General features: G+C 53.4%; 1 protein-coding gene across 1 annotated transcript in view; it reads left to right on the top strand.

Annotated features, from left to right (window-relative positions):
- Nucleotides 1–1884: 1884 nt before the first annotated feature.
- Nucleotides 1885–14060, top strand: part of LOC122916796 (NUT family member 2G-like) — a 29432-nt gene continuing 17256 nt past the window's right edge. Inside the window, exons 1-7 of the mRNA XM_044264178.1 lie at nucleotides 1885–1900; nucleotides 3143–3842; nucleotides 4734–4862; nucleotides 5263–5402; nucleotides 5849–6144; nucleotides 6851–6967; nucleotides 7331–7503. Of these exons, the coding sequence (XP_044120113.1) occupies nucleotides 1885–1900; nucleotides 3143–3842; nucleotides 4734–4862; nucleotides 5263–5402; nucleotides 5849–6144; nucleotides 6851–6967; nucleotides 7331–7503 (1571 nt within the window). The remainder of the gene's footprint in view (nucleotides 1901–3142; nucleotides 3843–4733; nucleotides 4863–5262; nucleotides 5403–5848; nucleotides 6145–6850; nucleotides 6968–7330; nucleotides 7504–14060) is intronic.

The following is a 14060-nucleotide window of genomic DNA, read 5'->3' as shown; positions in this document are numbered from 1 at the left end:
GCCAAGATAGCACTCTGGAGTGTTCATATCCAAGATCTTTTTCTCATAGGTAAGTGACTAATAATAACTGGATACGTTACACATTTTTGGTAGAGATGTCAGATAAAATGCAGAATCCCACCCAAATGCAAAATTAGGTAAAGGGCGAAAAGATCTGCACTGAAAGTATATATCAAGGGGTGCCTGGGTGGCTCGGTGGGTTAAAGCATCTGCCTTCGGCTCGGGTCATGATCCCAGGGTCCTGGGATTGAGCCCCGCATCGCATCGGGCTCTCTGCTCAGTAGGGAGCCTGCTTCCCCCTCTCTTTCTCTGCCAATCTGCCTACTTGTGATCTGTCGGTCAAATAAATAAATAAATCTTTTTGTTTCTTTTTTCTTTTCTTTTCTTTTCTTTTTTTTTTTTAGTCAGAGAGAGTGAGCTCAGGCAGACAGAGTGGCAGGCAGAGGCAGAGGGAGAAGCAGGCTTCCTGCTGAGAAAGGAGCCCGATGTGGGACTTGATCCTAGGACGCTGGGATCATGACCTGAGCCAAAAGCAAGCCCCTTAACCAAGTGAGCCACCCAGGCCTCCCAATAAATAAATCTTTTTTTTTTTTAAAGAAAAGTATATCTCAAATATTGTATGGGACACAATTCTTGGAAACGCCGATTCCATGTTTATCTGCAATTCTAATTTAATTGAGTGTCCATTATTGTTACTTGCTAAAATTGGCCACGCTATCCGATGGGGCCCTTCGAATTTTAGAGGACTGTAGCACTTCTGGGCATCTAGCCTCCAGAAGGAGGAGAGGAGCCGCATTACCAGGACAAGAACAATCACTGTGCATATCCACACACATTTTGGGACCTCTATCAACCTTCAACCAGAGAGAAATATGCTTTCAGTCTTCAAGAAACGAAGAGCGTACATTGACTTTATGAGGCACAATGCCATCTCTCTAAAGATCTAAAAGACACAGGTAACACTGGGTTCCTGGGAGAAAGGGGCCGGGTTGCCGGGAGTAAGAGGTGGGAGGAAGAGGCGTCCCTGCGCAGTCTGCTATGCACAGTGTGACTTTGAACCACAGGTATTGCTTGTTAGAAAGTTTCCACTAAGGTAGTGGAAGAGGTTAGAAATCCCTATCAGACAGCGACACAATACGCCAGGGAACAGGACGTCGTGATTTCTGGTCGCGCATGGTAGGGTGCACGAACTCTCTCTGCGAGACACCGGGGCTTTCCAGAAAAAGGGACCCTAGGAAGGCCGGTGCTGCTGGATCTGCTCGGCTCCGAGCTCCGCAGGCCACTGGGCACAGGAGCACCCGTGGCTGGAGAACGAGGTGCAAGCAAACCCACGGGATCTGCTGACACCGTGCCGGTTTGAAACCCTCAGTTCCGCTGGCCTTAAGGACGCGTGTGCTCATCAGCATATCTGTTCTGGGTTTTGTTCAGGAAGTCCAGCCCCTGTTGAATAAGTCAAGAGCCAGGTAGGCAGCAGAGCGGGCGGAGGGACACAAGCCGAGGTTGCTGGATACAAAACCCAACCAGAGGAGCACCGGGTCACACCGCGGTGCGGTGAATCTGGAAAACAGTGTCTGAACTGCCTGGAAAGGCGCGCCCCAATTGTGCTGCCCCTTTATCGTTGGACAGGAACTTGGGGTTCTGGCCCACCTGCCAGAGCCTGACTCATGGAATGTCTCCCCACCCCCAGCCAGGGCAGGGGCCCTCCGCCCCTCCCCCGCCACAGAATGTCATGAGGTCCTGCATTCTTGCCCTGTTTAGATTCAAACTTTCCCAGTCCTTGGCTTGAGTCCTGGGTGTCTCCTGCAGCCCCTCACCGTGTGGGGCCCAGACCTGACTTTCCTCACTGTGGAGGCTGCCAGGCGGCAGCGTCCTCTGCCTGTGCGGATGGCTTTCCAAGGAGGTGAGCCTTTGGCTTGGGTTGGACGTGTCAGGGCCCAGGCCACCCTTGAAGTCCTTGGGAATCAAATGTGACGCCGGCCAGGGGCACTTGGGTGGGGTTAGGTAGAGGAAGGGAGCGCCCTGGACCCCCAGGGACAGCTGGCCTGGGGGCTGAGAGGCTGGGAGTCTGCAGAAACCTGCAAGGACCTTGGGCAGGGGCTCCTTGGAGGTGGGTCAGGCCCTGTCGGGGGAAACGCCCTGTGTGTGTGGAGAAAGGATGGCGGCAGTCTCGCCGATTCTCTCCGGGGCACACGCCTCCTCGGGCAGTTTGCAGGGAGCGGTGGGAGTGTGTCATGACGGCGGCACAGGCCGGTCTTGGCCAGAACGTCGTTCCATGGGGCTGTGTGCGGCCGCGTGTGCAATGGCGTGTCCTCCCCGAGACCTGGGCCGGTGGTCACTCTGAGCCCACGTGCCCCCAGGCCACACAGGCCTTGTCTCGGATTCGGCAGGGTCGGGGCACCAGGTGGCCTCAAGGTAGGGCTTGGGTTCTTCAGCGGCTCTGGGTCGCTCTCCCTCTTGAGGAAACGCACTTCCCACCTGCTTCCTCTAGTCCTGTGTTCTGGGCTGCTGACCCCGGCTGGCCCCTGTGTCCGGGCTGTGTGGATGGTTCTGAGACGGGCCTACCGCAGGGTTTGGGGGGAGCTTTCCTGGCAGAGATCCAGGTCAAGCGTTCTTGTTCGCTTGTGCTGGGCCCGGGAGGAGAGGGGGGGATTCCCTGGGAGCGTCGGGAGCGGGAAGGCTGGCGGGACAGGGGCCCCACTGGTTCAGACGCTGTCTGTTCACAGGGGCCCTACATGTGCCTAGGAGGGACCTTGCAGAAGGTCTCCAGCGGCCAGGGAGGCTGCTGAGGCCATTTCCCACAGGTCAGGGGTCCAGCCAGGCCCGAGTCTTGGGAGGCCGCCCGTGAGGCTGGAGAGTCGTGTGTGGGGGTCCGTGGGTGGTTCTCAGAGGCAGTGCTGGCCCAACCGCCTCTGCTGGGCAGACAGGATGTCGTGGTGGGAGGGGCGGGGGCGGGAGCTCCCTGCGGGAGGCCAGAGCATGGAAATCACTCTGGGACACTGGCAAAGTGCACCTTTTCCTGTGATGTCCCTCACGCGAAGCCACGGGATTCACTGCTCTGCCCCCGGGGGCTAAGGGGGTCCCCGGTCCTCCCTCCCGTCTGCGGATTCTCTGACCCCATCCGGCCCTTTCCTTCTGTCCACAGCACCTGCAGTGCTGGGACGCCATGTGGCCACGGACCCGGGAGCCTCCCTGCCTGCTTTCATGGCACGGCCCTTCCCCCCACCCACTGCCGGCGCGCCCCACCGGCCACTCTGGGGGCAGCACCCGCCGCCCCTCCTGACCCCGCCATTCCCTCCTGGTGGCCCCCTGGTGCTGCCAGCTTTCTCCAGGACTCCGCTGGTGGCAGGAGAGGCTGGCCTTGGCCCCAATGGGACTGGGACCTGCAATGTCACTGTGCAGGTCAGGTCAGAACAGGGGTGCTCAGTGACCCCCCAGACACAGACCATCGTCCTCACTCCGGCCCCCCTCAGCTGGAGTGCTCCAGGGGCCCTCTGTGGGGGTGCTGCGTGTCCCGCACCCATCTTCGTGACTGCCTCTGCGGTGGAGACCAGCATGCCTGCCTCGGCCCATGGGGGCTCCCAGGCCAGCAAGGGAGGCTTGGCCCCAAGCTTTCCACGTCCGGCTCAGCCCCCAGTCGCGCGGCTGACCACCGTCGTGCCCCCAGTCAACGCCAGGCCACAGCCTCACGGAGCTTCCAGGAGCCGGACCTCGGCCTCGCCCGCGGACTCCTGTAACCCCAAGAGTGTTTACGAGAACTTCCGGCGCTGGCAGCGCTTCAAGTCGCTGGCCCGGAGGCACCTCCCGCAGAGCCCCGACGCAGAAGCTCTCTCCTGCTTTCTCATGTGAGTGGCCTCGGCTCTCCCGCAGCCCTCACGCAGGCCCACCTTGGGGCGCGCACACAGGGGGGCGATCTGGGGCCGCTGGGAGGAAGGGCTGCGGCCGGGTCCCTGCTCTAGGAAGGCACGTTCTGGTCCAGGACACCTTTCAGTCACGCATCTCAGCTAACACTGGGGCGGTGTGTGTGTGTGGGGGGGTTGTCCAGCCAACCTGCACCTTGCAGAGACATCACAGTGACAGTCGCTGGGGACTCACAGGCAGAGAGGGTCCGGGTGTCAGAGGAGCGGCTGTGGTTTGGGCGCCGCACTCTCTGTCACCCTGTCTCCTGGCAACACGGGCCTGGGGCTTCTCACGGCCAGGGGACCAGCCCAGCAGAGGAGGCTTGGGACCTGCAGGGCCAGCAGAGGTCCTGTGCGGGCCCCACCCTCGCTGTCCCAGAGGATCCCTCAGAACGGGAGGGGAGGGAGCAGAGGTGGTGTAGGCGTGAGGGTGCGGGATCCTTCCTGCGGAGCTCTGACCAGGCAGGCCCGGCCTCGGCATCTGGGGTCCCACATGAACACGGGGTGATGGCATTTCCTGCAGAGGCTAGACTCATTGCTGGGCACCTTGATGTCCGCGAGTATTATTACGAGAGGCAGAGTGCAGAAGGACTGACTTCCCAGGCCACCACGTCCCTGCTGCTGTCAGTGGACAGTCAGCCTGGAGCCCAGGGCCCAGGGCTGGTGTGGTGGGAGGCGGTGACTGTGGCGGTGGAGAAGGTGGATTTGCACACCCCGACACCCCCTGTCACCTGCCAGCACTCGGTCCTGCTGGGTGGGGGACACGGGCTCCAGAGGACACGGGGAAGGCTGGGGGTGACCGGACTGCAGCCGGCCCCTGACCTCGACGTCTTACAGCCCGGTGCTGCGGTCCCTGGCGCGCCTGAAGCCCACGATGACGCTGGAGGAGGGAGTGCGGCGGGCCGTGCAGGAGTGGGAGAGCAAAAGCAACTTTGACCGCTTGATCTACTACGAGATGGCGGGAAAGTGAGTCAGGGTCTCTGGCCCGGGCCTGCTGGGCGAGTGGGCCGGGGGCAGGGTCTGGCTGTGCTGATGCTCGCTTGGTCCAGAGGGCCGCCCTCCCCACCTCCCTGGCGGTTCCACCCTCCCTTGCTCTGGACCCACCCCTGCCTCCACCAGAAGGTCTCAGGACGGGGTTGGGGATCCTGAGGCCGCCTGGCCTGGGGTCAGACTCCCTCCGACTCTACTCCCTGAGGGGGTTGTGGAGGCGATGCGCCGGACAGCCCTCCTGCCTCCTCCTTGGTGGCTGGGGCCACGGCCGTCCCTCCAAGGCCCCGCCTCTCCCGGTCCCTCAACCTGCTGCTGGCCCTGCTGGCTCCAGGGCCGGGCCCCCTCCTCAGTGCGGCCTGGGCCTCCTCACCCCCAGGTTTATGGAGTTCGAGATGGAGGAGGAGATGCAGATGCGGAAGTTACAGTGGGTGAAGGTGGCCCAGGGCCTGCCTCCCCCAGCGCCCCCGAAGCCTGAACGGCGGGGGCCCCCAGCCACGGAAGCGGGCCCGCAGCCAGGTAAGGCCCCCACATTCCCATGACCGCTGGTGGACCATGGCAGTGGGGGCCGGGGGAAGGCCTCTGTCCCCGGGTCGTGTCTGCTCCCACAAGGGGACGTTGGTCCTTTGACCAGAGCAGCCGGGGGTCTCAGCTGCCCTTTGTCAGGACGGGTATTGACCTGGTGAATTTCTTGACTCCTCGCCCCACGCCTGTCAGAGGACCCGGCACCAAGTCTGCCTGGGAAGTGGGCTGTGGGGAGACCCCTGGCCGATCGGTGGGTCCGCCCTTGCTCACGTGGCTGGCTGTGAGACGTTCCTCCTTCCCGCTCTGCCAGTCCCACGGTGCTCATAGCTTCCCGTGGCCCTGACCCAGCCCCCAGGGACTTCAGTGTCCCCCTAACACTGCCCTCCCGATGCTCTGCCGGAGCCCCTCACGCCTCCTCCCTCCTTCTCGCTCCGCCTCAGCGTGCGTTCCCAGGAAGGCGGGTTCCAGGGCCCAGCCCTCCCGCCTGCAGCCACACAGACCCCCACGGCGCCGAGAGACCAAGGCGCCCAAGGAGATCCCTCCAGAGGCTGTGAGAGAGTACGTGGACATCATGGAGGGGCTGCTGGGGCCTGGCCACTCAGCCCCGGGGGGCCCGGCAGGTGAATGGGGAGAGGACGGAAAGGAGCCACAGCAGGACGAGGCCGCGACCTACCCGGACCCGGGTCTCCTGAGCTACATTGACGAGCTGTGTTCCCAGGAAGACTTCATCACCAAGGTGCGCTGGCCCGCAGCCTGGTGTCTGGAAGATTCCAGGGACTGGCACTCCAACGCCCAGTTCGGGGCTGAGCCCAGGCCTTTGGCATTAAGCGCTTTCCTTGTTCCTGGGCTGTGCGTGCATGTGTGTGTGCATCCTTGTGTACTTGCCCGTGTGCGTGCAGGCATGTGTGTATACTGCTATGCGCGCAGGCGTGCGTACATACGTGGACATGTGTGTGCACACATGCCCAAGCATCGTGTTTGTGTGTACGTGTGTGTTTGTGCATGTGCACACCCGTGCGTGTGTGCGTAGAGGCACGTGTGTGTGCATTTGTGCCTTGTGTGGATGTCTTTCTGTATGTCTGCATGTGGTCCTGTGTGTGCGCTCACGTGTGTGTCTGCCTAGGGGAATGTCCTTTGTGTCTCTGAGAGTGCACGTATGTTTTGGGTGATTGTGTCTCTGTGTGTGTGTGTGTGTGTGTGTGCGCATGTCCAGGTTTTGTCTCTCTGTGTACACATATGTGTGAATGTGTGTGTGTGTGAGAGAGAGAGAGATAGAGAGAGGTACAGAGAGAGAGGGGGGCCAGTGACTGTAACGTTAAAACTTCTCCCACTGTCTGGCGAAGGATGGGTGCGTCTTCACTTTTCCACATTTCCTGCAGACCCTCCTGGCTCACAGGGGGCTCCCTGCCAAGTATGGCCCCAGCCTCTTTCCTCTGTCCCAGGTGGAGGCAGTCATCCACCCCAGCTTCCTGGCGGAATTGCTGTCCTCGGAACCACAGCTGGACCTCCTGGCCCTGGCTGAGAAACTGGAGCAGGAGGAAGGGCTCAGCCTTGCAGAGGTGAGCCAGGGGAAGGACAGGTTCCAGGCAAGCTGGGGGATGGAGGGGACCCAGGCGATGCAGGGGAGGGAGTGGGGTCCCAGGTGAGCCCGAGGAGGGGACTCCAAAACAAAGACCCACTTGACTCTGTCCCCCTTTGCTTCTTGCGAATCACAGCACTGGGGAGGCTGGCGTCGGGTGGGCACAGAGCAGAGAATGGGAAGTGGAAGATGGGGAGCCTGGGAAGGGAGGGAGGGAGGGACTCGGGGATGTCAGCAGAGCCACAGCCTCGTGGGTCACCCTCCCTTCCTCTCCCGGTGCCACCATCCCATGCCCCCGTCTCACTGACCTATGCTGGCCAGTCACTGTCCCCTCCTTCCTCAGCTGGTGGAGAAAAGACTGGCGGCCCTGAATCCGGAGGAGGGTGTGCAGGCACCGCCACGTCTCTGCGCGGCCCGGTCGGGCCCCAGTGCTGAGCACGAGACCGGTCCCGGGAAGGGGCTGGGGGTCAGCGACAAAGCCTGCCCAGCAGACACTGACGGCCAGGACCTTCAGAGGCACGGCCGAGCACAGACACACCTGTCAAGGCCCAGAGCCTTTGCTGTCTCTCCCGGACGACAGGAGGCCCCTGCACCCAGGCCTGGACGGGTCCCCGCCCCTCCCCAGGGTCAAAGGGGCGCCTCCCCTGGACCGGGCCCCAGGGATGCCCCGGTTCTCAGAGAGGCCCCTCCTGCTAGGGACACTCGAGGGCTGGTGGATGGGTCCAGTGAGGACGAGGAGGAGCTCCCCAGCCTGGCCTTCCTCCTGGCCTCTCAGCACAGCCTGCTGCCCTGGGGGCTCTCCCAGAGTCCCGCTCCTGCCTCAGTCATCCCCAGCCCTGGCGGTTGGGGGCCGCAGGGGGCTCCACGGGCCCCCTCTCCTCAGAGAATAGGCCTCGGCCCGGCCGCCCCCCCAGCTACAAAGTCCAGGAAGCGGGCTCTGTGTGAGGGTCCTGCCTCTGTGGCAAAGATGCCCCTGCCTGGGGCCAACCTCGGGGTGTCTGGGAGGCCGGCCTTGGCTGTGGGGCTGGTTCACCCCTCACAGCCTGCAAAGAGAAGGTGTGACTCCTTGGTCACAGGGAGGAGAAGGAAGCATCACTGCAGCCAGTAGGGAGAAGTGGGCCTACCCTCCAGGGCCGGCACACCCCGGGGCCCTCCAAGGAGCCTAGGGGGTCCTTCTCATCCTGGTGCTGATCCTAGGTGAGGGAGGGAGGGAGGAAGGGAGGGAGGGAGAGAATGAGAGAGGGAGGGAGGGAGGGAGAGAGAGACGGAGGGAGGGAGGGAGAGAAGGAGGGAGGGAGGGAGCGAGGGAGGGAGGAAGGGAGGGAGAGAAGGAAGGAGGGAGGGAGGGAGGGAGGAAGGCCATGACTGTGGGAGCGGGGTGGCAGTAGGCCACTGGGGCACCGTGTGTAAATGGGGAATAAAGTTCGTTTTGTGGTTAACGCTCTGGGCCACTGTCTTCCTACTGGCGTGTGGGCTGCCGCCGGCTTCCCTCCTCCTGACCCCAGCAAAGAGTTTGGTGGAGAAAGGAACTCACGCCGGCGTCCTTGTCCTGCTGTACGGAATCCTCAGGCCACCCCACAAGGGCTCCTCCCTTTCCAGACAGGCGGCTCTGGAATGCTCCCCACCCTCCTGCCCCTTCCAGAAGCAGAGGTTTCCTCTTGGTCGCACTCCCCAGCGGCTGCCCCTCCCTGTCCAGCTGGGCCTCACAGAGAGGAAGGGGCTCAGGGGCCCAACCAGACCCAATCAGAGGCCGCCCCCTTGCCTGTCACCGCGCCTTGTCCCTGTCCCTGTGATGTAAGGAGGTATATCTGGATCTCTATAAACAGAATATCTCAGGCGGTTAGTCTTGAGGTATGAAGCGGGGAGCCATCATTCTATGGGCAGATATCAAAAGATAAACAGAAGAGGTTACTGCCTATGTTCTCCTCTAGGATTCTGATGGATTCCTGTCTCACTCTGAGGTGTTTTATCCATTTCGAGTTTATCTTCGTGTACGGTATAAGAGAATGGTCGAGTTTCATTCTTCTACATATAGCTGTCCAATTTTCCCAGCACCCTTTATTGAGGAGACTGTCTTTTTTCCACTGTGTATTTTTTTCCTGCTTTGTTGAAGATTATTTGACCATAGAGTTGAGGGCCCCTATCTGGGCTCTCTACTCTGTTCCACTAGTCTATGTGTCTGTTTTTATGCCAGTACCATATTGTCTTGGTGATCACAGCTTTGTAGTAAAGCTAAAATCAGGTAACATTTTGCCGCCAGTTTTATTTTTGTTTTTCAACATTTCCTTAGCGATTCGGGGTCTCTTCTGATTCCATACACATTTTAGGGTTATTTGCTCCAGCTCTTTGAAAAATACCGGTCGAATATTGATCGGAATGGCACTAAAAGTATAGATTGCTCTAGGCAGTTTAGACATTTTAACAATGTTTATTCTTCTGCTCCAAGGGCATGGAATGGTCTTCCATTTTTTTGTGTCTTCTTCAATTTCTTTCATGAGTGTTCTGTAGTTCCTTGAGTACAGATCCTTTACCTCTTTGGTTAGGTTTATTCCCAGGTATCTTATGGTTCTTGGTGCTATAGTAAATGGAATCGATTCTCTAATTTCCCTTTCTGTAGCCAAGTGGTGGGTATCATGGAGGGCATGCATTGCATGGAGCACTGCGTATGGTGCAAAAACAATGATTTCTGTTATGCTGAAAAGAAATTTGAAAAAAAAAAAAAGATAAACAGAAGGGGGAGGGAGCCTCCAGGATCCTGTATTGGTGGAGTGCAAAAGCCTTCTTCTTTTGAAAAAGAAAAACGAAGCTGGGGGCATCACATTGACTGATTTCAAGCTATATTACAAAACTGTGATCACCAAGACAGCATGGTACTGGCAAAAAACCAGACACGTAGACAAATGGAGCAGAATAGAGAGCCCCGATATGGACCCACAACTCTACGGTCAAATAATCTTCAACAAAGCGGGAAAAAATACCCAATGGAAAAAAGATAGTCTCTTCAATAAATGGTGGGAATAAATAATGGGAAAATTGGGCAGCTATATACAGAAGAATGAAACTCGACCATTCTCTTACATCATACACAATGTTAAACTCTAAATGGATGAAAGACCTCACTATGAGACAGGAATCCATCAATATCCTAGAGGAGAACATAGGCAGTAACCTCTTCAACATTGAGTGAATCTCAAGCAGACTCTGTGCTGAGCATGCTTGATCCCATGACTCTGACATCATGACCTGAGCCAAAACCAAGAGTCAGATGCTTAACTGACTGCACTATGCAGATGCCCCCAAAAGTTCTTAAAGTTGAATGGAAATAGCACTAACTGATAAAATGAAAATGTATGAAAATATAAAACATGCTGCTAAAGGTAAGTATACAGACAAATTTAGAATAGAGTAATAATGTAGTATGGTGTTGTGAAAGTAAGCTAACTCTAGCACAAAGATTAAAGAATGAAACTCCTTCTTAAAAGATTTTGTTTATTTGAGAGAGAGCAGAGTGAGGGAGAAAATGAGTGGGGCAGGGGAGAACAGAGGGAGAGGAAGAAGCAGGCTTCTGCACTAGGCGTGGAGCCTGAAATGGACACGGGGATCATACCCTGAGCCAAAGACAGACACTTAACTGACTTAGCCACCCGGGCACCCCTAAAGAATAAAAGTATTAAAAATAACAACAGTTGAAATGATTTGTTAAAGAATACCTAATACGAAAAGACGCAATTTTCGACACCCAAAACATAAAATGAGCTTAAAAATGCGAGATTGTAAATGTAAGAGTAAAAGGGTGTAGTTTTTGTATGCAATTGAAATTAAGTTGTTATCAGTTTAAAATAGACTGTTTTATCTATGAGATGTTTTAGGTAAGCCTCATGGTAACCAAAAAGAAAAATCTGTAGATACACAAAAAACAAGGAGAAGAGCATTAAAGTATACCACATGGAAAATCATCAGTTTACAAGGAAAGACAGTAAGAGACGAACAGGGAGCTGTAAAATAGCCAGAGTACAATTAATAAGATGGCATTAGTAATTCCTTACCTATCGGTAGTTTCTCTAAATGTAAATGGATTAACTTCTTTAATCAAAAGACATAGCAGAAGTATTAAAAAAAAACAAAAGACACCGCCTCCACCAAAAGACCCAACAATATGCTGTCTACAGGGGATTAATTTCAGCTTCAAGGACACACAAAGACTGAAAGTGAGGGATGGAAAAAAATCATCCATGCAAATGAGAACATGAATAGCTACACTTAGATATATAGACTTTAACTCAAGTACTGCAATAAAAGAATAAGAAGGTCATTTATAATGATAAGGAGTCAATTCATCAAGAAGACATATCATAAATTTATATACACCCAACATCAGAACACCTGAATATATTAAGCAAATACTAACATATTGGAAGGGAGAGACCACAATACAATAATATTTCAACAATGGATAAATCAGTTAGACCAAAAAAAAAATCAGTAAGGAGACACTGAGCTTAAACCATACTTTAGGCCAAATGGACCTAACAGATGAATACGGAGCATTCCATTCAACAGCCGCATAACATGTGTGGGGATGAGCACTAGGTGTTAAATGCAACTAATGAATCACTGAACACTACAACAAAAACTTCTGATGTACTATATGTTGGCTAACTGAACATAAGGAAAAATAAAATTAACTAAATAAAATTTTTTTATTTTTTTAAAGATTTTATTTATTTATTTGACAGACAGAGATTACAAATAGGCAGAGAGGCAGGCAGAGAGAGAGAGAGGAGGAAGCAGGCTCCCTGCTGAGCAGAGAGCCCGATGCGGGGCTCGATCCCAGGACCCTGGGATCATGACCTGAGCTGAAGGCAGAGGCTTTAACCCACTGAGCCACCCAGGCGCCCCATAAATAAAATTTTTAAAAAGAATATACATTCTTCTAAAATGCACAGGGACTATTTTCAAGGATAGATCATATGCTGGGTCACAAAAGAAGTCTTACTTAACAAACAGATGAAGACTGAGCTCAATACTAAGCATCTTTTACACTACTATGTTATAAAACTAGAAATCAGTAATAGGAGGAAAGCTGGAAAACTCACAAATGTGTGGAATTAAACAACACACTCCTGAAAAACCGAAGGGTTAAAGAAGACATCAAAAGGAAAATAAAATATCTTGAAACATGAAAATGGAAACACAACATATGAAAACTTAAAGGATATAGCAGAGGTAGTTCTAAGAGGACAGCTTATAATGATAAAATGTCTACATTAAAAACAAAGATCCCAGGGCACCTGGGTGGCTCAGTGGGTTAAGGCCTCTGCCTTCGGCTCGGGTCGTGGTCCCAGGGTCCTGGGATCGAGCCCCGCATCGGGCTCTCTGCTCAGCAGGGAGCCTGCTTCCTCCTCTCTCTCTGCCTGCCTCTCTGCCTACTTGTGACCTCTGTCTGTCAAATAAATAAATTAAAAAAATCTTTAAAAAAAAAAAACACAAAGATCCCAAATAAACTACCTAATTTCACACCTCAAGAAACTAGAAAAAATATGCCCAAAGTTAGAAAAAGGAAGGAAAAAGCAAAGACCAGAGCAAAAATAAATAGAGTCCAGAAGAACAACAGAAAAATCCAGGGAAAGTAAGAGCTGATTTTTGGAAGAATGAACAAAATTGACAACCTCTGAGTAGCCTAAGAAAAAGGGACAAAAACCTCAAAAGCAGAAATTAAAGAGGAGATATTACAACCGATACCACAGAAATACAAAGGATCACAAGAGACTACTATGAACTATTATACACCAAGAAACTCTACCTCCTAGAAGAAACAGATAAAGTTCCTACAAACATACAACTACCCAAGACTGAATCATAAAGACACAGAAAGTCTGAACAGACACATAAGTGAGGCTATAGCCAGTAATATAAAACCTCCTAACAAAGAAAAAAACCGCCCAGGAAAAAAGGGTTTCCCAGGTGAATACTACGAAAGATTTAAAGAAGAATTAAATTTGAATTCTTCTCAAACTCTTCCAAAGAACTGAAGAGGAGGGAGCACTCCCAAACTCATTTTATAAGACCAGTATTACTCTGATACCCAAAGCAGATTAAAACACTACAAGAAGAGATTACAGACCAGTATCTCTGACAGATATGGGTGAAAATTTCTCAACAAAATACTAGCAAACCAAATTCAACCGCATATAACAAGGGTCATAACCACAATCAAAGGGGATTTATTCCTGGGATGTAAGGCTGGCTCAACATATGAAAGTCAATAAATGCAATATACCACATTGGTAAAAAGATAAAATGATCATCTCCACAGACGCAAAAAGAAGCATTTGACAAAACAAAACATACTTTTATGTTAAAAACTATCCAGGAGGGCGCCTGGGTGGCTCAGTCATTCAGCATCTTCCTTCAGCTCAGGTCATGATCTGAGAGTCCTGGGATCGAGTCCTATGCCAGACCCCCTGCTCAGCAGAAAGCCTGCTTCTCCCTCACACTCTGCCCCTCCGCCCCACTTGTATTCTCTCTCACTGTCTCTCTCAAATAAATAAAACCCTAAGAAAAACTATCCAAAAATTCTGTATAAACACAATTTTTAAAATCTTATTTTTTCCAGTGTTCCAAGATTGTTTATGCAGCACACCCAGTGCTCCATGTAATACGTACCCTCCTTAGTACCCACCAACAGGCTCACCTAACCCCCCATGCCATCCCCTCCCAAACCCTCTGTTTGTTTCTCAGAGTCCACAGTCTCTCATGGTTCGTCTCCCTGTCCAATTTCCCCCAATTCACTTTTCCTTTCTTTCTCCTAAATGTTCTCTGTGTTCCTTGCGCTCCACAAGTAAGTGAAACCATATGATAATTGACTCTCTCTGCTTGACTTATTTCACTCAGCATAATCTCCTCCAGTCCCGCCCATGTTGATACAAAAGCTGGGTATTCATCCTTTCTGATGGAGGCACAATATTCCATGGTATATATGGACCCGTATCTTCTTTATCCATTCATCTGTTGAAGGGCATCTTGGCCCTTTCCACAGTTTGGCAATTGTGACCTTTGCTTCTATGAACCTT

Source organism: Neovison vison, chromosome 9 (assembly GCF_020171115.1).
Source record: "Neovison vison isolate M4711 chromosome 9, ASM_NN_V1, whole genome shotgun sequence".
NCBI classification, from domain to species: domain Eukaryota; kingdom Metazoa; phylum Chordata; class Mammalia; order Carnivora; family Mustelidae; genus Neogale; species Neogale vison.
Note: the sequence above shows the minus strand (reverse complement) of the source record. Positions and strands in the feature narration are given on the sequence as shown.